Source organism: Anguilla anguilla, chromosome 19 (genome assembly GCF_013347855.1).
Source record: "Anguilla anguilla isolate fAngAng1 chromosome 19, fAngAng1.pri, whole genome shotgun sequence".
In the NCBI taxonomy this organism is placed as follows: Eukaryota; Metazoa; Chordata; class Actinopteri; order Anguilliformes; family Anguillidae; genus Anguilla; species Anguilla anguilla.
This window is the reverse complement of record NC_049219.1, coordinates 13,150,512-13,178,011: the sequence shown is the minus strand read 5'-3', so window position 1 is coordinate 13,178,011 and position 27,500 is coordinate 13,150,512. Positions and strand designations below refer to the sequence as shown.

The window sequence follows — 27,500 nt, the reverse complement described above, 5'->3', positions numbered from 1 at the left end:
CAGAGAGAACGGGGGGAAATTGGCCCTTTCTCTCGCTCGCAGACAAAAGGGAGACCAGCAGCCGCCGTCGACGCCAAGCTAACAGGCCGCCTCCAAACACCTACCGAGGTTCAAGACTGGGGCTAATTGAGGAAAATGTTTCAAATTGCCCATGAGCGGTGGAAAGCAATATAAGTCCTTTAAAATTCTCAACAGAGCTAAAAAGGTTACTTACATTTCGCACGCAATCCAACAATAGGTGGATTGCGCAGGGAAGCAATTCAGGCAGTGCCCCCACCGGGGATTTGAACCCGTGGCCTCTAATTTAGCAGCCCGGCTTCCCTTTCAGCTTCTCATCTGCATCGGTCTAGACTGTGCAGAGCTATGTGGAGCTCTCATAAAGAAGTCACTCTCAAACAGCAAGGACAGAACGCGTGGCTTCAGAAACCTTCCGAATGGGATCTCCACCAGGAGAACGCAGGGAGGAGAGCAGGGTGGGGACCAGGGTGGAGAGAGGGGAACATAGGGGGGGAGTACAGAAGGAAGAGAGAAGAGAACAAGAAGAAGAGCAGGGTGGAGGCCAGGTTGGAGAGAGGGGAACATCGGGGGAGGCACAGAAGGAGGAGACAGGAGAACAAGAAGAGCAGGGTAGAGGGCAGGGTGGAGAGAGGAGAACATGGAGGGGGAACAGAAGGAGGAGAGGGGAGAACAAGAAGAAGAGCAGGGTAGGGGGCTGCGTGGAGAGAGGAGAACATGGAGGGGGAACAGAAGGAGGAGAGAGGAGAAGAAGAAGAAGAGCAGGGTTGAAGCCAGTGTGGACAGAGGGGAACACAGGGAGGAGAACAGAAGGAGCAGGGAGGACACAGTGAGGAGGACTGTGAGAGGAGGGGCGTCTTACGTCTTCCTCTTCTGCAGGTTCTTCCTCTCGTCCCGCGTGCTGTCCCAGGGGAAGTACCCCAGGAGGAACTTCCAGGCCTCCTTCCTGACCGCGTGGCACAGCCCCTGTGAGGGGGAGAGGCCTTTCACTGACACGCGCGCCACAGCACCGCCGCCGCCAACTCACCCGCCAACCACATCCTCCCCGCCACGCCGGGGAGAGGACACCGCAGCCTAGCCGTGAAACACCCAAAATAACAGCACAACGCATCATGCACATGCACATTGTACAGAACCAGATTCAGCCTTTCATGGTTCCACTGCCTGTTGCAGCTGTGGTGATAAACGGGGGGAGCTGGAAGTCAATGATGAAGAATTCCGTGCCAAGGCTATGGAAAGGAGCTTCTTCTTCTGTGGTCCAGTGCTTTCTGTGGGTGGGAGTCTCTGTGGGAGGTCTAACTCCGCTCGCTGGATTAGGCTCTCAACCGGCCGCTATTGTTGAGCAGGAGAAAAGCACGAGGAGTCAGCCCATTACCCAGGCTCCTGTCAGCGCGCTGCAGCAAGTCATTAGCGCACAGAAATTCAATTCAAAGTGGTCAAGAAATAGATTTTTTTTTTTTTTTTTTCCTTCTTTTTTTTTTTTTCTCAACCTCTTACACAGAAATGACATTATTTCCAGTGAGTGGGTAAAGAAGTGGGAGCTGTTGAAGAAATGTAAGAAAAAAAGATAAACACCTGATTTAGCAGGTAATTTAATGGGTGAAATGTTCGAAATTCCTTCATCAAGGGCGAAGCGGCGAACGCTAGGCCGAAGTCAGCCGCGGAATTCTTTAGCGGCGCTCGATGAATGTGAGCTGAATTCAGGTCAGAGGAAAACAGAGCTCCCTTTCTTTCGCACGTTTGATCCTCTTGGTACAGTAACGAGCGTCTGTAAGAGCTCCGGCGGCTCCAGGCGGCTGGCTGCGGGCTAAGAGGGATGAAGAGGCGCTGAGGAAGACTCCGCCGTTCCGCCCGCTCCTCCCGTTTGATCACAGGCACTCCGGCCCGGCAGGGAGCGCGCCGATGCGAATACAGCCGGAACATCGGCACGCTCTGCACAGAACCGGTGCTTTTTATTTAGCGTAGCTTCTAAACGGTGACTGGAACAACACCGTCGTGTTCACACAACAGGGTCACACATCATTCACATCTCAGGCTCCTGGTTCACCAGCACAGGGCTGGGAGCTTGTGGCACTGCTGCTGCCAGGCGTGTAAGTCAATTAACATTTGGAAATGAACTCCAGGGAGAGGGTACAGTTGGCCTGGCGGCTCCACACACACACACACACACACACACTCAGTCAATGGCCCTAACTGGCCTGGTTCATCAATACTCAAGCACATTCCCTGGGGTTTACTTCCATACAAAAAAAAAAACACCCGCTGTGCCTTTTTAAAAAGGTCTAATTAACGCTGCACAACCTTTCACTCTCAGAGACTCCAGCTCAAAACCCTCCGTTTCTCTCACAGTTTCAGTTCAGTGCTGCTTTGTGTCGCATGGGATGATGTGGGCTCGCACACATTTTCATATAAATTGATTTCAGAAACTCAGGTGCAAGAGGTTTGTGGATCTCAACTGATAAAGAGCAAATTCAAAAAAGGGAGAGAGAAAGAGAGAGCGAAAGAAAGAAAGGCACAGAGAGAGTGGGAGGGAGGAAAGGAGAGAGAGCCCGAGAGAGAGAAAGGCACAGAGAGAGACAGAGACAGAGCGAGAGGGAGGGAGGGAGAGAGAGAGCGAGAGAAAGAGTGAGAGAGAGAGAAGGGGGAGAGATCGGGAGGCGACGGCCACTGTTTACCCCTTTGAAGATGAGGCTCTTTAGATGGGACACCTCCTGCACCCTTCCCTCTGAATCCACATGCTGGGCCCAGTCCTCCGCCGACACAGGATCCCTGCGCTCCACGTCCGGCCTCCGCCCCAAATCGATCTGGAGAGGGGCGACCATTTACACAGGAGATGAGAAAATGTGAAACGGTGACTCCTTACCGCCGGCTCGTTAATGGCGGACAGGGCCTCAGCGGGGGAAGCCGCGGAGGGGCCGGAGAGGTTAGCGGTAAAACGCGGGGCGCGGGGGGACACCTTTCGGAGATTACGGGGCAGGGATGCTCAAACACGTCCTGTTTGCACAAGCTCACAGCCGCTATGTGCGCCGGGTTCCATTTCCTCTGAGCCGCGCCACGGCGAGCCAAACCCAAACAACGCGTGCACAAGCCGTACGTTCACACCGCGGCTCCGAACACCAGCCTCCGAAAACACCCGTCTTCACTGCTCTCATACGCAGATCACCACGTCACACACGACTCACAGTACAAGTACAGAGCTCGCACATTTTAATTGCACTGTAGCTGCGCAATGTACAATGTTTGCTTTCGTTGTATTTGCTCCCCATTAAAAAGCAGGAAGTCCACCAAAACTGTCAAATTGCTCTAGAATAATAATTAATAATTATTAAAAATGATAATAATTATTCCAGAACAACAGTAGATTCAGAAGGCCTAAAATCACAAGCTTTTTTATATTAGTAGATGTAGCACCTTTAAAATTACTGGGTGAAAAAAAAAAATTAGTCAATGTAGTATGCTTAAAATCACTGATTTTTTAAATATTAGTACATGTAGTACTCCTAAATTACAGGGTTTTTATTAGAATATAAATCAGTGTAGCAGGCCTGAAATGACAGGGTTTTTTTAAACTTTTAGTAGATAGCTCTACTAAATATCATTCTAATATCAGATTGCTGAATGTATTAGTAGACTGGGTCCGCAGAGATGGCCAATCACAGTGGCCAGTCTGCTGTATGCCGGCCAATCACAGTGATGAACATCAGCCCGTAGCACTGCGGCGTCGGAGAGACCGTTTCCATGGGGACTGGAAGTGATCGAGCCGGCGGAGCAGGGAGGAGGAGGCCCGGCGATCGCTCATGTGATGTCAGAGATAAACACCGCAGCTCCGCCTCCCAACGAAACGCGCTTGGCACAAGCAAATAAGACCGGAGAACAAACAAACAAGAAAAAAACCAAACAAAAAACTGGGGAATTTAATTACTCACTGTTTGGAGAAATCTATGGCCTGTAATTACACTTATGAAAAAAAGTCCCACAAAGAAGGGTGTAATTAAACGTGTAATTAAAAAATGGGATTACACCATAATTGCCCTTTTTTTTTTGTTCAGGCAGTGATGTGCGTAACGACAAAGTAATCAAGCTGAAAGTCAACAGAGGTTAATGTCACAGAAACTAAACTACAGTAGGAACAGGAAACTATTCAAGGTGCTGCAGCTACACGCGCTCAACAGGGAGTGGAAGCTGCCCACTTGCACTGCGGCGCTACCTGCCTCTGATCTCAGATCACCTCACCCAACAACTGTGTACTGTTGGATTAACCCTTGGAACACAGCCCACGAAGAACAGGCCATGACAGTGCTCCCCCTGCTGGTGGGGAGGACGTATGACAGGCGGGTGAGTGGGCGACTCACCCTGGTGATGACCTCGAAGCCAGGCTCCTCCTGCTGGTTGATCTCCAGGCCGGGGATGACCTCGCTCAGGGGGTCGGGCGAGTCCTCGGCCGGCCGCGGCTGCTGTGGGTGGTGGTGCTCCAGGTCCTGCCACCGGAAGGCGTCGAAGATGTAGTTGGTCACCTTGGCAAAGCCCCCCAGCGTGGTCGTGTACGGGTCCTTCCTCAACTTCTGTGAGTGACAGTGAGGACGGCCTATCACGTGCTATCGGTGACTAACTGATTTGAACCTTTTTATTTGCTCAGGAAAATCAATGCCTGACAATGAGTTCCTCATTACGAGGCTCGTGAGAAAGCTGTCATCACCCAAACACTAGAGACCGGAGCACAGATTCAGGCTACAGAACTGCACAACAGTCAGTTAAATACATGCACTCTGTACTGCGTCTTTAACTGGATACTAAATTTCTTTGCACAGTATTTGCTATTGATAATCAATCTATGGATGCTGTCTAAGAAACTGTGGATGAAACAGAGGGCACACACAGACCCGAGGTCGCTCGACCGCGTTCGTGACGCACAAGCTTCATCTACAATGGCACACGTTCGAGCGGTCATAAATAATAAAGCTGATTCATAAGCCTGGAGAAAGAGCCACGTGTGACCGCCTCCTCCCCCAGCTAACATTTTTTCTTTCTTTTTTTTTTTCCTTCTGTTCATCCAATTAATTGCAGTCATTCATCTTTGCAGCGGTACTTCTGGAATAGAAAAAATAATTCCTTCTGTGCTGTGCTAACCTCGTCCAGCTCAGCCCACTGTCCATTGTTCTGAGTCACGGTTCATTAGCCTAGCTCTGATCCCCAATCATTACCACGCTTAGCGGAGAGCCCACATCCAAAGCCCGCCGTTAGCCTTTAGCCGGCTCAAGCTAATGACAAATGGAACACAGCCCTTCAGGTACTGAGATGATATTATTGACTTTTGGTAATGCTTTGTCGATCAAAACTCTGCCACCGCCACAAACAAACATGGGGAGTGGGGAACAGATTTAAGGGGGATTAATGGGGCAATCAGTCCTGTGCAAAAAGCAGACAGGTGGATGAGCATCAAGAGCCAGTGCTAGATATTCACATCCCAGCTCTACTTTTAATATTGACACTGTGCACTCCCACAACTGTTTCCCAGTGCTTATACCTGAACCAGGCCAAATGTGAACAGGGCCTACCGGGACCAGGCCAAACGTGAACAGGGCCTACCTGAACCAGGCCTAACATGAACAGGGCCTACCTGAACCAGGCCAAATGTGGCGTCGTCTAGGAGGTTCTCAAAGGACTGTGAGAGGGCCTTGCTGTGGCTGCAGACTATCAGGGTTGTTTCGTCGTCGGGAGACCTGAGGGAAAGGAGGAAGGAGAGAGGACTGAGGATGAGGCCAGTGAGCGGCAAAATCCAGACTTCTCAAGACCCAACTATGGCAGGCTGAGGAACACAGAGCCCACGCTCCACCAATACAGCAGGGCCAATGAGAGCCCACTCTGACACAGCAGGGCCAATGAGAGCCCACTCTGACACAGCAGGGCCAATGAGAGCCCACTGTACTGAGTATTTGACCATGAAAGAGAAATCCAGGGGGTATGTGTCACATGCGGCAGAGGCTGCAACAGACAGGATTCCTCAAACCTGATCCTGGAGGGCTACAGGGTCTGCTGGTTTTTGGTTGTCGCCCATTACTTTAATTGACCAATCAAAGCAGCCGATTACACACTGAACTCACCTCACCCGGCTTCTCATCCAGCCCCACTCGCATTAAGAAGAAGGAAAAAAATGCAGTGAGCTCACATATTCCCCTTTCAACAGCCTGACGCCACTGTGTCAATGCCCGACATGAGGGATGGCCTCGCCGAGATTCCGGAAAGGTTAATTAGTTAAGCGCGCCACCGTTAGCGGGAGCAGCGCCCGTCAGCGAGCGGCGCGGGCGGGTGGGTGGGCGGGACTTTTCCGGGGCCATCTCATTATACTCCAATCAGACACCTGGATCAGCCCGGCCAGATTCGCACTGGCCCGCTGCTTAATCCCAGAGCCTTCGTTATCAGAGCTGCAGATAAGAGCGCTAATGAGCGCTATCGGCGGGACGGAAGCGCTGGAGGGGACGCCGCCGCGGCGCGGACGGAATCCAGCGTGGCGGTATCGGACTGCAGGGGGAGAGCCGGGCCCTCCGGCGAACGCGGTCCTTTAACGGGCCAGCGCAGCGTTCCCAGGCTTCAGACTCGCCCCTGACTCAGCACACAAAGAGAAAGGGCAGGACGCCCGGCGCGGGGATCGGCACGCAAACGATCCCGTATCAGAACCCCTTAGCGTCTCGGTGACAACGCAAGCCGCTAATAACCAGGCCCCGCGCCGAGGGACGGGGACGTGCGGGGACGTGCGGGGACCGCTGAAACGACAGCGAGGCAGAGCGGGCGGCCGAGTCAGTGGCCGCCACGTTCTAACCGCGCTTATTAAGAGATTAGCGCGGCTGTTAGCCAAACGCTAAACCGCCTCGCATTAGCGCTTAGCGTCCGAGCCACTCACACGGCGCACTTCCACCAGCCACCTTCTCTCTCATTGGACCACAGACATATTTATGTTTGGATTCGGATTAGATCAGACTAGACTATTGCCTACTTCTGTAGAAATGTGACTTAATTTATTCATAACTGCACACACATTAATGGACCCCATCAGAACAATATGAAGGAAAACTTTTATGCTTTTCAAACTTTCACTCAATCCTGCAACCAACGCAATCATTTCGAGAGAGAGCCACAATCTTATGAATGCGCTGCTCTACCTGTCTTTCAACTTGGATCAGCTTCAGGCAGGAAATGACACGCACGGGGCACATTCTATTTCAACACTAATGTCAAGAAACAGAAGCATTCGATGAAAAGGTCAACAGCTCAAGGTTATCAAGTACAGATCTTTTATGGCACGAGTTCAAGGTTCACTCATGCATACGCATTTTTTAAAGACTCGCACCACATCACAGCTCACCCTTTGCGGTAGAGTAACGGCAAACGCGGGCAAGCTCTGAATACAAATGGCAGTTTTGCTGAGCGTGCCTCCCAGCCGGCGCGGCAGAGAGCGCCGACGCACTTCAGACTCCCGGTGAAGTGACCGGCGGACGCCGTCGCGGCTCAAAGCTCATTTGCAGAGGAAATGAGACGGGGGCTCGAGGGGGGGGGGGGGGGGGCGCCGGGGGGGGGTGGGAGGAAGGCAGGCAGCGCATCCGTTGCCGGGGAAGCCACCGTCCCCGGTGTTTATTAGCCCCGCTTATGAATGCTCTCGAACAGTAGATTAAGCCGGCGCTGTTTTCCCAGGATGCCGCGGAGTGTGTTCCGGCGGCGAGATGAGCTGCTGATGAGATGCCTGTAATCCGCGAGGGGAGGGGGGGGGGGGGGGGGGGGGGGGGGGGGCTGGCGGAGAGTGTGGGCAAACGGAGCTCGATGCACTCACTCCCTCGCCACTTAAACTTCACCACACCATCTGTGCTAACCAGGGGCTAGTCCAGCACACGCTCCACATAACCCCCTGTATGCACACACATCTCTGCCTCCCTGTCCGTCCTGCATACGCTCCGCTGTTTCTTTTTTCGCTTCTCTTGTGCAAAAACACGAATGTGCCTAAAGGGAGGGTAACATATGTTCAGGAATAATGCGTCTCATCTTCGGTCCGCCTCCGAAAACAAGGACAGATGCCGGTTCAAAGGAAGGGCTGGGAGGGCCGAAGCCAGCGAGCAGAAAAAGAAGAGAGAGGCACCTGTTGCACCTCGGGGCTTTCTGTGACCTCGTTGTACCTTAAAACTCCAATGCCCAGCATGCAACTGCTACCACAATTAAGGTCAAAATCAGTTCAACGATAAGTGTTTTTTAACCCACTATCCCTGATCATATTACAGATACTTTTAGGGAGCTGCATTTACTAGTCGAACATGGCGTGAAGAAGGAGTCTCTTCAGCTCCTGTCGAGCAGCAGGGGCTGATGATTTTCTTCATTACCCGCCTCATGGCTGATGAATTGATCAATTTGAGACGTTGGCACAGAAAGTAACTCACCTCAGCTGGCTTCTTGGGTTCGAAATGGTTGTTGATTTTAAGGTGAAAACAAAAAAGCAGCGGACCCCGAGGCTTATCAAAGACCTAAGTTACGGGCTCCTGGTCTGGAGCCAGAGCGCTTTTCAGAGCAACAGTGCTAAATATTTTACATAAAGGTCTTGCAATGCCCCCTTCAGGAAGAAGAGGGTACTGCACGTAATTAGCATCTTTCTACATGTCATTCCGCTCTGCTCTCTTGCACGCACCAGGTGAAAGACGATAAACTTGTGGAAACTGAGCATTGTAAACACATGATTCACACATCAGGACGGTAAGGACGATGAGGACGGATGAGCGCATGCTACTGTCCAAACAAGCATTTTTCCAGGCTTTTGTGCGGAAAACGAAACTGAACCATGAAAAATACATAAATTAATATCAGGGTGAAGAGTAGGTCGAAGCAATTATCAATTTCTCAAAAAAAAAATATGACCGGCGCACTTCCAAAGGTTGCATTTGGTTTGTAAATGAGCCTTTTAGAAAAATCAGTTTTTAGCATTTTTCAGGCAAGCTTTACTGTGATGAATCGATTTATCAGTACAAAGGGGCAAAGACGGTGGATGAGGATTACAGCACATTATAAGCAGAGTGATTGAGGATTACAGCACATTATAAGCAGAGTGACTGTGGATTACAGCACATTATAAGCAGAGTGACTGTGGATTATAGCACATTATAAGCAGAGTGGATGAGGATTATAGCACATTATAAGCAGTGACTGAGGATTACAGCACATTATAAGCAGAGTGATTGAGGATTATAGCACATTATAAGCAGAGTGACTGAGGATTATAGCACATTATAAGCAGAGTGGATAAGGATTACAGCACATTATAAGCAGAGTGACTGAGAATTATAGCACATTATAAGCAGAGTGACTGAGAATTATAGCACATTATAAGCAGAGTGACTGTGGATTACAGCACATTATAAGCAGAGTGGATGAGGATTATAGCACATTATAAGCAGAGTGACTGAGGATTATAGCACATTATAAGCAGAGTGACTGAGGATTATAGCACATTATAAGCAGAGTGACTTGAGGATTATAGCACATCATTCGGCGCAGGTAGGTACCCGGTCAGCAGGACGTATCTCCCGAGGCAGTCCAGGAAGGCCTCGCTGCCGCCCTGGTGGAAGTGGAGGGCGGGCAGGAGCGTGTCGTCTTTCAGACAGAAGACCAGGTGGGACCAGCCCTCCGTCTTCACCCGGATGGACCGGAGCTCGGCCAGGCTGAAGAAGAAGGCCCACCTGCCCCGCTCCTGCGCGTGATTCGACACACCTGCGGAGAACGAGCCAATGAGACCCCGCCATTGCCCGCACAGACATGTCCCAGCTAACACAAACATCCACAAATGTTCCTGCAAGGTGGCGGCAACAGCATAACATCGACAAAACATTTCAGCAACATTGTGAGAACGTTTTGTGTTTGCTGGGCTTTAACCATCAAGGGCCGCACATTCTGCAAGCCTCATTTTATAGCGGCCAAAAAAAGAGGAGATTGTTTTGGGGCGGGTGACAAGGACGCAAATAACAACCCCCCCACCGCCTCCCCTCCGCGGTTCTGACGGACAAACGGGCACACCGCAGACTTTCGGGGATTTTAGGACAAACACGGGCATATCTCACCTGTTAAATGTCATCTTCAATGTAGGCGAAAAAAAGAATAAATTGATGGGTTTTTAATTCAAGCGGCTTGACATTTGGTGCCATTGGAGCAAGTGCAGGCGAGGAGCCTGATTAATACACCAGAGGCTGGGAGAGATTGATCGCAGGTCGTTTTTTTACGGAAGGAAAAATTGAAGCAATTAGTCTTTTCCCCGGCATCAATTAGGCGTGTCCTGTGCCATACCCTCCAGAGCTCCAGCAAGGACGCGGTGGCCTAAGACCTCCGCTCGGGCGCCGCCCCACTTCTAACCCACTTCGGCCTGCTTCGGCCTGCTTTGGGTCCCGCCACGGACACTGAAAATCTTTACCCCACTCACATGGAGCCCACCGACCAAAAATTTTTAAAATAAAACACACATAATATTATCTTCTAACCTTAACGAATGGCCGCACTTCCAGGGGATTTTTTTTGGATGGTGGGGAGGAGGTGAGAAGCGAGGACAGCTGTTCCTCGTTATGACTCAGCACGGCGGGGGCCGCGGGGTCGCCGAGCGATAGCCAATCGGCGAGCTCCCCTCCTGGAAACGGCGGGTCCTTATCTGGTAGCCACGGCGACGCGCCAGGGATTAGCGGTGCTTGAAGGACGTGGCGGGCGAGACGAACAGGCGAGAGGGCCGTGCGTCAGACAGGGCTGCGCTCAGAGTATCTGCCTCCGTCTCTCTCTGGTGTCCGTTACTGCCCAGCAGGGTTGCCACATTTTGAATTTGTCAAAAATGCACAACGCGCACAGCTGGAAGCTTAATCGCGAACGAGGTGGGGTGCCGTCAGAACTGAAGGGAGGGGGGGGGGTTCTATTGGAACTGCTCATGGAAGTGGGAGTGACTGAGATGCAAATTTGTTCCAAACTACCGGTAAATTTCTTCCATCAATTTGCTCAGACAAGACATTACACTGTCCAGTGAGGACAACAAACCGGAATAATAATTTGAAAAACAGACATTCCGGGCAAAAACCAGATATCAGGCAACCCTGTCCTCCAGAGACCGAAACCAAACCCATTAGGCTGGGTCCATCTCCGCAGCAACACGGCCAGGCGGCGATCAAAGAGAAGGCACTGCTCTCGCGGGCGCCAGTCAGCCATTTTGTGTAAATGAGGGCCTCGCGGCTCTGACACAGTCCAGCCTGCGTACCCAGCGCACCCCCTGGCGGTACGGCGGTTGGCGGTACGGCGGTTGGCGGAGCGATGCTCACCTTCGCCGTTGGTGTAGGGCTTCTTCTTGAAGGAGACGGTGTTGACCATGTCCCACTCCGTCTCGTAGCTCTGCTGCTGCTCCATCGCCCGGTGGGGTCTGTCTCCGGGACACTGGGTCCACTCCACCACCGAACTGGAGTCCTGCGGAGAGGCGCCAAGGAAACGGAGCGGAGGGTCACGGGTTCAAACCCCGGCTGGGACACAGCTGAGTTGCTTTACTCCAATTCACGCAAACTTGCATTCTGTAGAACAAGGGCATCCAACCCTGTTTCTGGAGAACTACCATCCTGCGGGTTTTCACTCCAAGCCCAACAAAGCCCCACCTCACTCAATGGCTGATTGGTCTCGTTAAGCTGCCAATCAGTAGAATCAGAATCAGGTGTGCTGAATTAGGGCTGAAATGAGAACCTGCAGGACGGCAGCTCTACAGGGTTTGGGCACCTGTAGAGAACCTCAGTACAGCTGCATTCGGTGTAAGTCAAGCCAGGACAAGGGCTGCGGAACATCAAGGCAAACAAACAGAGGAACAGCGAGCGCTGGGGCTCTCAGAGGCAGAGCCGTGCGTGAGCGCCGGTCCGGAGCGCTAACCACTAACCGCCCGAGCGGCGTGGCCCAGCGTGAAACGCCCGTCCGCAAACAGCAGCTTTTAAACGCGCGCCGCGAACACGAGCGAGCGATAGAACCCCGGCGAAGCCCCGCCGGACGCACGCGCACGCACAGAGCGGCGGCCTCGCTTAGCCTGGCCTACCGCGGGCTGTTGTTATGGAAACGCAGCCCTCTCGAAATAAAACCGCAGAAAGCGTGGAGGCTTTTTTTTTCTCCCACACAGATAAAATACTAATGGACTTTGGGACTGTGTGAACTCATTTTATCTTCCCTTCTCAGAAAGCTACGGCGGGCTGTGGAGTGCTGCAGGGCGAGGCCTAGCCTCACCAGTTACCACTGCACAACTGCTGGGTTAATACAGAAATGTAGCAAGAGAAACAGGACTCTTACTTACTAGAGTAATATTCTTTTTTCTTTTAATGATAGAGCGTGTATTGTGTCTTTGTTAATAAGTTCGCTAATGACATAGCCCAAGCTCATACAGCACTCCTATTGGTCAGAGCCACTCAACAGCACAATCAGCCTCAGAACGAAACTGCGCTGTGGCACACCACACTAACACCCACTATCATTTCCTACATTAACACCATTTTTACAGGCACTCCACCCCAACGTATGACACACACTGACACCTCCACACCCTGCATGAGCTCCAGCAGGGCCTCAGGCCTGACTCTGGACTGGGCAGTGAGCCGCTGAGCGTAGTCTTGCGCTGTAGTTCACCTGTAGTTCACGGGTGACGGTACAGCCGTGTGAAAAAGGTGAATCAGGAGGCCGTCATGGACACCGGGTGAAATCTGTCAAAGGTTCGCTCAACAGAAAGAGGGGCCGCTCGGAGACAGCCCGCAAGGTCACACAAAGACAGCGCTTGCTCGACAGCAGCACCGCACGCCCTCCCAGGACACGGGGCGGCCATTACGAGGCAATCACTCACTCCGGCCCCGAGAGGAGAGCGTAAATGTCACACGGCCCTCGCCTCCAGTCCTCCCCCGGGGGACCGCACGCGCTCAGACACTTCGGCTTTATGGAAAAGATAAATAAGCTCTCCTATCTCTGAGCACGAGAGCACAGAGAGAGGACAGAGAGCACAGAGAAAAGATGGAGACCACAGAGAAAAGATAGAGAGCACAGAGAGAGGACAGAGAGCACAGAGAGAAGATGAAGAGCACAGAGAGAAGATGAAAAGCACGGAGTGGAGCACAGACAGAAGATGTAGAGCAGAGAGAGAAGATGAAGAGCACGGAGTGGAGCACAGACAGAAGATATAGAGCAGAGAGAGAAGATGAAGAGCACGGAGAGGAGCACAGACAGAAGATGTAGAGCACAGAAAGAAGATGTAGAGCACAGACAGAAGATGTGGGCCCAAACCTTTCCAGCGCACAGCATGTTGGAGGGATCGACGGCATCTTCCAGAGGCTTGTACTCCACACAGATTTCACCATCCTGAGAGAGGGGAAAACACCGTCTGTGCACCTGGCCTCATATCATTACACACACACTCTCTCTCTCACACACACACACACACACACACACTCTCTCTCTCACACACACACACTCTCTCTCACACACACACACACACACACACAATGCTGGCAAACGTGTGCAGGCAAACAAAATACATCTGCAAAGCATTACAGTCGTGCGGACTTCTTATGCCAATTTTAAATGTAGAAATCATGAACAGACAGACACCCACAGTCAATATTCACATCTGAAGGGACAAAGAAAATCTATGGCCTTGAGTTAAGAAGCCAGAGAAATTCTGTGCTTTACAAAAGTCCACATTTCAGAGGAATGTTCGTGTTAAATATCCATCACCAGCCCTGAAGTGAACAGAAATCTCTGATAATGACCATTGACATTTTATGAAATAGTGTAACTGTGAAAGATACTGGAGACAGTCGCACTGCTGTTCTATAAATAAAGCATGGTACCCTGGATGAGAGCCGATTAAAAAAATACTCTTTATCAGACTGAGGGATTTATTATATTTATGCCTAATAAAAAAAGGTTGTAATGTTTCAGTCAAGCAGCTGTTACTTGAGCTATGAATACTTTACTGCCAGTCTTCAGAGGGGAAAATGTCCCACACCACATCTGTCAACACTGACAAAGAACATAAACTGCAATCACACATTACTAAAATGACATCATGGCAAAAACAGGGCCCAGACTTTCCTTACATCTGCTGAAGAACAAAAAACATTCCGTCACAAAGATCCGTTAAAGTGCAGCACGGTGACAGGAAGCTATGCGGACATGGCATCACAGACTGGCGTCGGACACGGGCCGGCATGCCAGCGACGCGCCTATTTGGGAAGCGCTCACGGGCGCTGGAATGTACCTTCTGGACGATCCTCAGGAACCCGGATATGAGGGATTCTTGGTCCTCGCCCCTCGTGGAACTGGAATGAATAAAAATCCCTTCCTGCTCAAATATGATCTGTGGGAAAACAACACGTAATCCAATGAGTCTGACCGTGATACAAGTGATCCTGTGGCTTCTGGCCTTTTTTTTTTTTTACCAACACAACTCATATTTTGTTTGAAAATCCAAATACATTTAATGTTTACACTAATCAATTTATGTAACCCTCCTTGGTAAATATGCATTAAATTACAGGTATTGAACATATGCTCGTATCCAGGGCAACGTATACCCCCTCTTGTTTCAGGTTGTTTATTGCCATATAATGAATTTATCAAAGGTTTATAGCTTGGCTTTAGACCATAAACCCACTAGTAGTCCACCATCTTCCTAGCCGTGGTCTTGCACACACACTGCTCTTGCAGACACACTGCTATTACTGAGAGTCCTGTAAGGATCTGTAAATGTTAAATAAGGCAACACTCAATCATATCCAAATACGTGGTAGGTCATGTGATATGGAAACCAACACGCACAGTGTGTCCCTAACCCTTGGTCGGGAACGCTGTATGAGATACTTTAAAAACTCCCAATACCCGGAACGGCTGTGACTAATATCCCACTAACGCAACTGGCCCACTGCACTAGCAATACATAATTGGCTTCCTGTATCGTTAGAGCTGAATAAACCGTGAAATTGTCTAACAGTCGGCTTCCCCCATTCGTTCGGACTTCAAGCTCGTTTTCACAACATTAACGTCGGCCGTGAACACGGAAGAAGTTGTTCTACTTCTGCATCCCTGCTCGTGTCGTGGGGGATTGTGTCCCCGACTAGTTTGCAAGGCCGTTTAATTTCTGTTTCTAAAACAGCAGCTAACTCCCCAAAGGTGGACATGGCTACATCTACTGGCAATTCAGCACGGTCACTTCTATCAACTTAGCTTACAAACAAGCAATCAACAACACAAGGAGTAAAGAAAATATTGTGCCAACGAGTTTATCTTGGTCACAAAAACATGGCAAACATTTACGGAGTTCGAATCGCAGCGGAAATCAAAGCGGATCCTTGTTGTAATATCGATTCCTTACCGTAACAGGGACAGTGGGAAATTTACTAACATTAGCTATTTATTTAGGGTTATTTACAATTCAATGTTTTGAATGTCTACATACGTTTAAGATAATATTTAACAACGCACGAGCGGTGTAAATTAATGCCACGCAATGCGTTAGCTACCGCTAACTAGTTAGGAGACTGGCTGGCCAGGTCAATAGACAGCATGGTATTAGTTTTAATAATTTAGCATATGTTTACTGCAGAACCAACACCAACCACATGCTCTAGCGAACTCTACCACGTCGTGGATTCTCTTGCTTTCGTGGCAGCACCAGATAATGGTTAAACTGTTGCATTACAGAACCCACGCTCAGAGTAAGGTTTACATCTGGTTACTCGTTAAAAAATAGTCTAATTTTTCTCCAAACACCACACCGCTGGCTGCTACATTTAGCAATATGTTTAAAGCGCTTCTACGAACGCTGTTATTTTTTACATTTTGAGGCAAAATAACATTTCAGTAGTTTCTTTTCAATACCTTGGTAGCTGCAGGAGCCGCCATGTCGCTCGGTGGTGTTTACGATGACGTAGCACTGCTCACGTGCCTGTCAGCCGTCCACAACATCCATAGAGCGCAAGAGCAAAACGGAAAAGCGGAAGCTGAATATCTGAGGTTATCATATTACTTGATCTGGAGTTACACTTTTAGAAGGGAAAGAACGAACTCTGTTTGAATTAATTCATGGTAATTAATGGTATTGCATCTTAAAAGAAAAAAAACACATTTCAATGTCGGCTAAATTAGCGAATTCGAATAATAGCGAAAGCCAATTTCAAGTTCATTTAGTACGGTGGCTCATTGAGGCCACTGCGACTTCATCTGGAGTAAAAGAGATACAAATATGCTACATCTTAAGTCTCAAGAAAGTGTTTGAAGTTACAGCAACATTTTCACATGTAAAAATGTACGTACTAATATGCAAGCAAGTTTACAGTATCATTCAGTTGTATTCCATTTAGTTTTACCAGATTGTAAAATTGTTTACCACCTTATTTCAATTCTAGCATTTTTCTCAATTATGTGTCAGTCCCAAAAAAACTTCAGCTTCTCAATCAAGCTTCTCCACAGGTGGGATTGAGCGCCTGTTTCAGAGTTACATTATATTTTAGGTCAGAATATGCATGTTTTTACATGCTTGAGTACGGCTCTCAAATAACAATTGGGCCCTAATATATTATCATTAATGCTTCTCCTCTAGGGGGCAGCACAGCCCACACATCTTTCCCAAATGAAAAGGAAACCTGTATTTCCGACAACCCCTTCTCTCCACATAAATAATTCAGCCTCTCACTTACTGACAAGCCTGGGAGAGACTACAGTGATTAAAAGTTAAAAGTGCTGAATTCCACCCATTTGTGTCAACCTCTTCTGAATGCTTTTGGTTATCCCCTGAGACTGGATTCTGGAGTGTATCTCGAGTATACTGACTAATGTCAAAAAGGCCCATAAAGATCTAAACATGAAGATCACATCAAAATAGAAGGGTGGGCAGAGCCAGAGATCTGGGTCAAAGCTGAGGGGTGATTATTTGGGCAAATTGCTGGTTGTAGTTAAAATCAGTCAAGTTATTTTCACCAGGTTATCAGCTCGCTGCATAGCTTGGTCATCGTGTAGCTACACTGTGTAGTCATTTGAAGGACGATAATGAGCTCTCTGCTCTATATCCAGCCACAAAGCACAAGCTCAGCTCCTATCTAAAAGGCCTCTAATGTACAGGGAGGAAGTGAGGTCAGTGAAATAATTAAAAGATGCTCAGGACCGTGCTGTAGGAGATGAACTGCACATTTTAATCAGCTGGGGAATGCTGAAACGGTCCGCTTAAGGTTTGGAGAAAACAGCATTTACCAAATGATGCAAGGCGCCAGGTCAGCGGCAGGTGGAGAGAAAATGAGGAGCCTATCGGTGACCACCGTTAAGGAACGGGACACTGAACAGAAAAACTAAAACGTTGCAGGCTGCGTGTCAACCAATAAGCTTCAATCAGAGCTTTTTTTTGCACCTCTCGGCAAAATGCAAAAATCTAGCAGAGAGGACACCCGAAAATCCCAGAATCATAAGTAGTCAATTTCCTCTCTTCATAAACCAGGCCAGAGACTGCGCCGTGAAAAAAGAGCAAGCAGCAGCATCATTAGTATTCAGCGTTGTCACTGTCGGAATCCAGGATGAAAATATCCATCTAAACGGGCACATTTTTGTCATTCGGTTCTGCTCATTTGCTGGCATCCCATCAGCTCGTTGGCTGAAGTGCGGGAGGGAGGCGTGGCCATGCTGAACATCAGCTTATTTCAGTTAAGCCCATCTGCCTCACAGCCACTGGCAAAGCTCTTCACACAGGCTCCTTCCCACACCTTATTCTCACTAATATGTTGCCACAGAGGTTGATTTTTTTAAATGCTTTTTGCAACGGTTATAAAAGAAATCTGAAGTTGTTTAAACATATAAACAGATAAACATAGGAACATTTTCCTAAATGTTACAGTGAGTCTGTGGGTAATAAAGTCCTCTCAGCTGAAAGAAAGCTCCCAGGAAAAACACTTCACAAACACTAATGTCTGCCCAAGAGCTATTAAGACCTACTTCCCACAGCTATAAATGCAGGCAGGCTTTCTGATTAATGGCTAAGATACACACGTCCTCACCATGTCATAAAAACTGGCACAATGTGAAAAAAGAATGAAAGCTGTGAGTACTACTGTTTGCAGAAACCTGGTAATCAAGCTGGACTCCACACAGTGATTTCAAGTCTTCAAACATGTTATTGGTTTAGCAGGTAAGTATAAACCTCTGAGGTGCAGAAACACCAGTCTTCAGTGAGAAAACAACCAGTTTTTATTGCTCATATTGACAAAGAAAACAGCTCCCAAGGGGTTGCTTTCCTGGTTCTGGACAAAACCTTCATCTCTGTTTATGGATTTAATTGGCAATACGAAAATGAAATAACTACTCATAAAAAAGAAAGATTCCTGCTTACACCTTTTGCCTATATTCATGTTAGCATGTAGCTCTTACCCCCACTGGTCATGTGGCCTGTTACTTCTGCAGCTCTGACCATGTGGAAGGCGCTTGTGATCATGCCCTCTTTAGCCTGAGACCTGTGCATCTGAGCATCACGAGACCTGAACAGCAAGCTCACGTACACGTCTGATGCTGGGCGGAGAGCCCAGTTCCCACAACCCAGATCCCCATGAGGTCAAAGGTCAGAGGTCACTGCAGCTGCCTCTGGCCTAGAATGGCCAGCCCACTAGAGGTGGTCCTGGTTCTTAGTGTGGGTGTTGTGGAGGCCCTATTCAGACGACATACAGTAAGAAGTACATCCAGGCTACCGAGTGCTGTGCATGGTGGATCCCTGGTGGGCACCTCCATGGTCATTTTCAGGAAGAATCATAACAACTTCTTGCACAGGTTATCAGCAGTAGCATAATACTCCCACTTCGTCAAAGCGAACACTTCAACAGGCTCCACTGAGCAGCAGCGACCATTTTGTTTGTAGTGAACTCGTTTTTCCATTAGTGGCCATTTCCAGGAGGTGATGCACCGATTGCTTCGCCAATTTGTTTATAAACTTACATTCCGTATCCGATGGAAAGAATTTCTGATTAAAAAAAAAAAAAAAATAGAAATAGCTGAATTTGAAAAAGAACGACACTGCCTTTGACACCTATGCATTGTAAATTATTATAATTCTTCTATTACAAAACACTCATGATACTAGCAGTTAAAAAATTACAATTCCAAAAAGTGCTTTTTCCACCAACAGCTGTTAATTTCATTATACAATCATTAACAAGACTAATTTACACTTTTCTACACTTGCAGTTTTTTTCCCCAAAAGCTTGTAAAAGCAGATCAAATATTCAATATGTATCGAAGAATGTTTTTCATTTTATATTCCGACTCTGCAAACAGAGAGAAGTACAGTATAACAAGAGCATTGACAGTTATGGGCCAGTGCAAAAATAGTATGAGATATCTGCCAAATTTAAAAGAGACATGGCGGATCTGCAGAACTCTCACAATTTACCACAAAAATACCCAGGGTCTGAACGAGTAATGATCTTCATAGAACAAATACATAAGTTAATAATTCTTTTTTTTAAGTAAAACAAATTAGGTTTTTACAGAACTTGATTCAACATGCACATTATCCATGTCAAAGAAAAGGTTATGAATTTGTGGGGGGGGGGGGGGGGGTTGTTGCTAAGGGGGTAAAAGGAAAGGGGGTGTGGCTTCAGAAGGGCATTGGTAATTACTTTTTCAGTACACAGCTCTCAGCAGTAGTTTGAGGATTTGTTTGAGTGGTATAAATATGGTTACTGGGAATACTGTTAAGCATGTTATTCCAGGGCTGGAGGGGTCATGTGACTTGAGGAATGGCAGTCTCATCAGACAGGAGCCAGAGGGAAGCCGGAGGGTCCAAAGTTCTATGGTGTGTGTGTGTGTGTGTCTGTGCCTGTGTATATGAGTATGTTAGAGTGTTTCCCTGTGTGTGTGCGTTAATGGCACTAGCCAGAAGAGCAGCACCCCGCTCCTGTGGCAGTTTGGGGTTCATCATCCACGATCTGTACCCCCCGTCGCGCAGCGCCGGACTGGCTCGCCCCGTTGCCCTTCGACCTCTCGTCCGCCTGCGCGACCTCCATCATCCCTGAGGACCACAGGCAGGACAAACAGACGTCAGCAACAGGGCATGTAACAACCCCAAATAGCAACTGAAAGCAATGGAGTTCTAGAACACCGACTTCTCCGCAAATGGTTAATTTAAACACAGTTGCACAATATTGATAATTAATCAATGGCCATTATTACATCACAGTTCCACATGATGTGGGGAAACTGCAGTGGGGCAGAAAGTACTGGCCGACATCACATGCTTTGGAGGACAGTACATGCTCTCCCTAATTTGAGAGGCAAGGACAGATTTAATAGAACAAGGCTGCGGCAATGAGTGTTGAGGAATATGATTGGATATTGATATATATGAATTGCCTAACAATGTGCCACACGTACACAGCGACATGGTACAAACTTACTTTTACAAAGGTCCAGAAAGACCTCTTCAATGCCTTTGTTTAATTTGGCTGAAGTGTGGTAGTGCGTTGCTCCAACAGATTCGGAATACCTGTGGGGGGATATTGAAGTCCAGCCTGGTTACTCACGCATGGTTCGTTTCCTGTCATGTGACTTACACCCATCTACTGACCGAGGACTCACACATTCCTTCATATCAAAGCTCGTAATAAACGTTATCTCCAACGGAACACCAAGAAAGGAGATATACATGTAGGAAAACACAAGTGGAACTGCTTAGGGATACAGCTCAGCTTCTGGGGAAAAAATTTGTAACTTGGCAATCCAAAATCTGATATGTAGACTTGTTCAAGAATTGTGATTTTTCACACATGTGGAGAGAAATATATGCTCGTTATGTGAATAACTTTTTAGCATTGGAAACATTTTTATTGAGACATGTATACACTCAAACACAAAGCAAGGAGAGGAGTGGAAAGACTGAGAAGCTGTGACCTCATCTGAAAATACCATAGATGCATTAGTGTTTCCATATGCACTCTACGGTTTTCTACTCTGCCTGTACGGTTCCCCTGTAAGGGGAAAATGTACTTACTCTTCTGCATCTTGAACTGATACATGTCTCTCCTTGTCCAGGTCAATTTTATTACCTGTTTAAAAAAAAAAGAAAAACCATGGATAAAATTCAGAAATGCATTTGTGAGCCTGCAACACGTATCAGTCCCTCGTAATGAGCAACTGTCTCCACCAGCCTGTACCAAATCTCCCATTTTCAGCACAACACAGGAAATAAGTCAAAATAAATGCATAAAATAGTGGCTAACACACACTGCCCCGCCCCCTTTAATTCAGTGCAATTCAGGCAGACTAAAGGGCCATTTCCCACTCCAAAGTTGCTTGGGGGGGGGGGGGGCGGGGTTCTGTGCACTGAAGTGGGTAACCGACAGTGGGGGTGTGATGACTTGCATACTGAAGTCACATGACCTGTAGCAGCACAATGCTTAATAAAAAGGGAGCATTGGGGCCTGCTCATGTGACCTGCTTCTTTGGGAAGCGGGGGCGACCACACCCCTCAGACACCGAAAATCTCTGTTCCTCTAAACAAACACAAATGCATGACTATAATCATATCAGAGTCCATGTAATGACTATGATTCAAGACCCCATGATATCTACACAGTTAATTTCCTATAAATTCCATATAAAACATTACACAACACAGACAGACTTCATTCCAATCCAACATGCGGTCACACAGAATAGGGATTTCACATTATGAATACACATTGCATTTATTAGTAATACAAGATGCAGAGAAGTGAATATGCAAGCTTACCTACTATACATAAACATATTTCATTGCCCAACATTTTTCTTAATTCTTTGACCCAGTTTTTCACCTAGAAGACAACGGAGACATATGAAATCTTTTAAAAGTGTGAAAACCACAGCCCTCAATGACCTCCAGTTATCAATCACATATATTTTAAAAAACATGAAGCATAATATACATATGTACAACATCCTGTAACTACACCCACTCATTAGTTCCACTTCCTCTAATTTAAAACTATTCGTTGTATTTATTCATTACTTTAAAAGGAAGCAGAATAGAGAATTCAGCTCTTTCATAGTGAGAGATGTCCTGTAGGGTAGGTAGCAGACGGCCAGATGAGAAAGAGAGAGAGAGAGAGGGAGAAGGCCAGATGAGAAAGAGAGAGAGAGACGCTACACCAGGGTTAGCATCCCTTCTCTTTCAGTAAACACTCAGTGTCCATCACCAATGGCCAAAGGTGTTAAAGCACAGCCTGCTTTAACACCTCATCCAAAACACTTTCACACTCACCCTGCGCGTGCTGCTCTTCTTCCCAATAATAATTCCAACAAGTTGTTCATTTGTTCTTTATTAGACATGCTCAATGTCTGTTGTTGAGGGTGATTTGCCCTCTTTTTTTTACCCCAAATCCTGTCACAAATGTGCCAACCTCACAGTTTGGCACATATTGGTCTTCCAGACAGAAGACAGTGTGGGGCCCCTACCTTCTGGAAGGAGTCCTCGTCTGTGATGTCATAGACTAAAATGGCTCCGTTGGAGTCTCTGTAGTAGATGGGCCCCAGGGCGTGGAACCTCTCCTGGCCTGCCGTGTCCTGGAGCCGAAGAGCACGTGGTACAGCATTACGGGCCATAGGAGCACTCAATCAACCAATCAGATCAAACCCCTTCGCTCTGCTTCACTGTGCCCAATTAACTCAAACAAATTTGCTCAAGGGGGTACAAATGTGTGAAAAAGCCAGAAATAAATCGGTGAACAGATGGAGCAAGGCCCCCCCCCCACCCTCCCTATGCCCCCCGCAACATTCTAAGGACTCCGGGGGGCATGAGCACCCCAGTTTGGGAAACATTCTCCCGCAGCTCAGTATCCATGGCTACGCCCCAGCGCTCCAAACCATGCGAAATGCTCAAAATTAAATTACACCAACCACAGGCAAGGGAGTGTATTAATAACAAATCCGTAACCTCACTGTCATTTTTCTAAATGTTCGTGCGCCACAGCAGGGCATGGGGGGTGGGTGTGATGGCGGGGGGGGGGGGGGGGGGACCAGAAACCAAATGGCCGCTGTGTTTTGGTTTCAAGGGCCAGGGGAGATGTGGCTCATAGAGGAACTGGAAGCTGTGATGGAATGGGCCATCTGGTACTAGGAAAAAAATAACCGAGCCAAGAGGCAGTCCTTTTGTGCCATCTCGGGAGTCTAAATAGCATCTCTGTTTGTGCAGTGACTCAGGGACCCGCTGCATGGGCCAGCATGTTCAAACTGCACGCACTGGAGGCAGGAGCAGGCAGCGCTGTCAGACCATAAACGCCTCACTTATTTAAACACCTTTTATGTTTATTTATTTTATCCCCCCTTTTTTCCTTCCGTCCATTTGAGCGTGCAGCAAGCGTGCGTGTCCTCCAAAGTCTGCGCAGCCAGACGCAGCTCCTGCGCACTCGCTCTGCAGCACAACAGAGCTGCGCTACCACTGCGCCGGACGCCTGCGTGCGCAGCTGGGGCAGACGGACTGCAGGCACCCAACTGACCAATCACGCTTTGGCCCTTTGGGACTGACAGGGTCAGGGCCAGTCCTGGAGCCAGTGCTTTAGCTCCACTCCCCACGGGACAGGCCTTTACTTAATGTCAGAAGGGGCGTGGCCTGTCCACAAGGCAGTAACACCAAAGGCATGAGAGAGAGGGTGGTGCATGTTTTCCTAGAGGAGGTGGAGGGGGGAGTTAAGATGAAAGGATGAATGAAGGAAAGATGACAGACTCACCCAAATTGCCAGATTCACTCTTTTCCCTCCGATGTTTAGCTTCTTTGTGAGGAAAGACGCCTGAGAGAGAGAGAGAGAGAGAGAGAGAGAGGGAGAGAGAGGGGGATGAAATAAGGGCATCATTCAGGGTAGCGCACAAACACACAGCCAGACAGACGGCCCCCTGCACTGTATAAACCACTCTACAGCAAGCGCATTTCAAAGGGATCACATGTATTCCACCATTACCAAACATCTTCCATTGCGTAATACTGAGGGCTGGCTTCCCAGACAAGGATTAGGCCCAGTCCAAGACCAGGTTTGCTTTTTCAGAGGATATCGCCACTGGGGAAACATTTTACAGGTATCCTGGTTAAATTCCCACCAAAAAAAAAACTGTTGAGTTCTCCTTTCTGTCTGCCTGTTTAAATAAAGGAAGATGGAGGAATGTCATGTTCGCATACAAGCGTACAAATCAGGGTATATATGGATGAGATAGGAAGGCCTGCTGATTTATGAAATTCATAGATATGGCATAGTTGTGCACGCATTTGTAGGCCTATATTGCGTTTGTTTGTTAGGATTAGTGTTAATAAAGAATCTTAATAAATAAAATAAAAAATAAAGATGCACACATGTTTTTACTCTCCCTCCTGCCCTTCGGCCCGTGGGAGGGGCTCTTCCTGCACTGGCAGGCGGGCCACCTGCTGGGAGCGGGGCGGGGCGCGGCGCGGCGGATCGATAAAGACTCCTTTCAGAGAAGTGAAGAGAGCGCGCCCGGGAGCCCAGGGCTCTGCCGCGGCTCTACAGCTCCCGTCAGCCGGCCCCCTCGTTTGCATACTGAGGGTGAGGGGCCGAAAACCGGGACGCCATCCCGTCCTGCTCCAGACCGCACGCGCCGACAGAACAGGAGCGGCTCCAGTCACACACGTAATTTTACAGGCCACAAACCGCAGCGGTAAGGAAAAGCATCGACGAGCGTTCGGAGATAAACGGGTAAGTGCCCTTTAAGTAACACGGCTCAAACGTGACATCACGCCGGCGATGCACGCCTCCCACACGCTCCCACGCCGCCCCACCAGGGAGGCCTTGTTGTGTTAATTACATCCACTCAGATCCAAATTAAATAGAGCCTGGAGGAGAGGCTCTCCACGGGCAGCGGCGCTCTCCAGGTATTCGCCAGGCAGACGTGTTCCTGGCAGTAAAAGAGCAGGAGGAGGCGGGTTAATGCAGGTCTGAGAGCAGCTTCTCCGTGAGGCGATTGAAGGCCGAGATGCCATTTCCTGAGACCGATCGGCCAATAAAAGAAGAAGGGCACGTCCTGATCGTCCAATGAAAGCTCAGAGAAGCTGCCTCCGTCATTCCGCTCAGGCACGGTTATACTTCAATGCTGGCCATTTCTGTCATCTTTTCAACATAAGAGCATAATAGCAGAGCTGTTTGTCTTCCCCCTATTGCGTCACACATCACACAAGTAATTTTCCAGCATGACTTCGGGTGTTTCCATCAGGAGTGATCAAGTTGTCAAATGTGAAGCCATACTAACACCAATTTCAGTTTCATTTCATCACAAAACCTTTGGCCTAAAATGAATTGGCCTGTTATCTTCGGGGGACGCGGTTTTGTGGCGCTTACCCTTTAAGAACTGAGAGGAGGCCTCAGAAGACTGCAAGCTGTCGCCCACATGAGAGAAGCACATTGTACAGTGATGGGTTTCACACAGGAAGGCGAGCTGGGCTGTCCCTAGCCCCCGTCCACATCGGCGTGAATTCCAGGAAGTGAGCCGCGGTGATTGCCAGCGCCGTGGCAACAGAGCACACGTCCGAGCCAGACCGGATCGCCAATTAATGCCTTTAAAAAGGCAGCGGAAGGTCACGCGCCCGACAGCCAATCGGGGGCCTCTCTTATCGTGGCTGTCTGAATGGGAGTTACAGATGACACTCAGACTTCCCAGAAGTCAGCTTGGCGTTAAATTGCATTTCACGGATTTAAACACGGCCTGGACACACCTGGGGGTCACAGCGGTAATGACAGCTCTCCAGGCGAAATGAGGGAAACGGTTTGTGGGGGGGGGGGGTGTGGACTGTCAGCATCTCCACAGCAACCGACGAGCGTCAAGCTCTGACCAGACTAGGCCTAATTCAACAGAGAAACCAACGGACAACTGCACACACTCACTCATTCTCCATTGGCTCACACTAGTACTTGGACTTACTTGCTATGACAGAACAGCCCAGAACATATGCTGCACACAACTCTACAACGGTAATTCCCCAATATCAGAGCTTTTTTTTTTAGTTGTTTTTTTAAAAGCAGCAGGTGGCTCTCATCAGTATTCAGCTCAGTTTCCTCACACAGTTCCTTTGCAGATGGTCTGTTTCACAGTGTACACTCGATAAAAAAATGAGAGAAATAAAAAGTGAATAACATTACTCAGCTTAAGGTCACACTATCTAGTATACACCAGGGTATTATGTACTGTAGACCAGGCCGTGAGATACCTTATCAAAAGTGCATGAGAGAATGACTCAATGGCCTGCACTATATTGAACAGATATAATGCAAAGAAGACTCTTATAAACTTCACTGAGGATATTTTGAAGTGTCTAGGCTACATAAAAAAGGAATGAAGAAAAACATTTTTTAGCTGGGACTATTTGCATGTCACTGGAACTATATTTCAGTTTCAGTGGACCCAGAGTTATTTATGTGGGTGTTTATGGGTGACTATAATAGTTTGATTGTTTTAATGTTTCTTGAGACTGATAGTCTAGTTAGCCACATACTGTAGTAACTTTATAGAATATTAAAACGATGGAAGAATTGAGACTTATTTGAGACATCAGAAACTGAGGCACACCTTTAACTCATCTTTAAGGACAACCACACAGAGGTATCAGTGAACAGGTGCAGTAAAGCAGGCTCTCTCTGTCTGACAGTCACAAATCCCACAGCATCAGACTCTCAGCAGGGTCTGTTCCCTCTGGCCTTCTGTTAGCCGGGGCGTACCCTCTGTCCTCGCTAGTCCGGTCACCGTGTGCTCATCTGAATGTCAACCCAGATTCCCACATCGCTCGCTGTCTACAGAGGCAGAACGTTCTCCTCTCTGCTTCCCTCCTTCCCTCCGTCCCTCCCTCCCTCCCTCCCTCCCTCTCTCCAACCCTCCCTCAGAGCAGGTAGAATTACTGCCTGGGCCACCGAGCAGCAAACCTCCACCAACCTCCTCCCACAAATCACTTGCACTCTTCAAATGCAACGCAACGCAGATGTAATCCAAATGAGTCCGCATTACATCACGCTCACAAAGGGAAATACAGCTTTCCAGGTAATTTTACTTTCCAACGCTGTACTGAGCGACTGCACAATTAAGGCCTTGTACACGGCGCACCACGCGGTCCCCCTAAGCGCCTGGGAGCTAGCCGCGAGTCTGGGCGAAATTCGGCAGGGGCTTGCTGAAGTCTTTCCCTCGGCTTAGCGCTCTAATTTGCGTGCTGTGCCGTGCCCTGACCGCGGACCCGCAGCCCGCGGGGCTCCCATAGAGGGCTCACAGGGCGGACATACCGCACGCAAACCACCACCGCTGGGGACCCACTTCCAACAGCCAATGACGAACGGGCTGGCTTAATCGTTCAATAACCTGCGCCCAGCCTCTATTGGCCGCTGTTAACTGTACATGTAAACAAGTGAAAATCCACTTCGCTGGAGGAGAAAGGAAGCAGAATATGAGGAATTTATTGAGCTGTGGCCAGAACTTGTTTG

At 48.5% G+C, this 27,500-nt stretch overlaps 2 protein-coding genes across 2 annotated transcripts in view; both read right to left on the bottom strand.

The window, feature by feature from the left end:
• The window catches only part of tbc1d15 (TBC1 domain family, member 15), a 26,972-nt gene extending 10,952 nt beyond the window's left edge, over positions 1–16,020 (bottom strand). The window contains exons 1-9 of the mRNA XM_035402130.1: positions 15,904–16,020; positions 14,285–14,383; positions 13,309–13,383; positions 11,334–11,475; positions 9,552–9,756; positions 5,633–5,735; positions 4,368–4,577; positions 2,691–2,819; positions 878–981 (exon numbers count right to left, since the gene is read on the bottom strand). Coding sequence (XP_035258021.1) covers positions 878–981; positions 2,691–2,819; positions 4,368–4,577; positions 5,633–5,735; positions 9,552–9,756; positions 11,334–11,475; positions 13,309–13,383; positions 14,285–14,383; positions 15,904–15,927 — 1,091 coding nt within the window. The 5' untranslated portion in view covers positions 15,928–16,020. The remainder of the gene's footprint in view (positions 1–877; positions 982–2,690; positions 2,820–4,367; positions 4,578–5,632; positions 5,736–9,551; positions 9,757–11,333; positions 11,476–13,308; positions 13,384–14,284; positions 14,384–15,903) is intronic.
• Positions 16,021–18,237: 2,217 nt separating this feature from the next.
• LOC118219172 (ras-related protein Rab-21-like) overlaps positions 18,238–27,500 on the bottom strand; it is a 13,430-nt gene continuing 4,167 nt past the window's right edge. Inside the window, exons 2-7 of the mRNA XM_035402149.1 lie at positions 23,763–23,822; positions 22,492–22,599; positions 21,788–21,851; positions 21,047–21,101; positions 20,454–20,542; positions 18,238–20,068 (exon numbers count right to left, since the gene is read on the bottom strand). Coding sequence (XP_035258040.1) covers positions 19,929–20,068; positions 20,454–20,542; positions 21,047–21,101; positions 21,788–21,851; positions 22,492–22,599; positions 23,763–23,822 — 516 coding nt within the window. The 3' untranslated portion in view covers positions 18,238–19,928. The remainder of the gene's footprint in view (positions 20,069–20,453; positions 20,543–21,046; positions 21,102–21,787; positions 21,852–22,491; positions 22,600–23,762; positions 23,823–27,500) is intronic.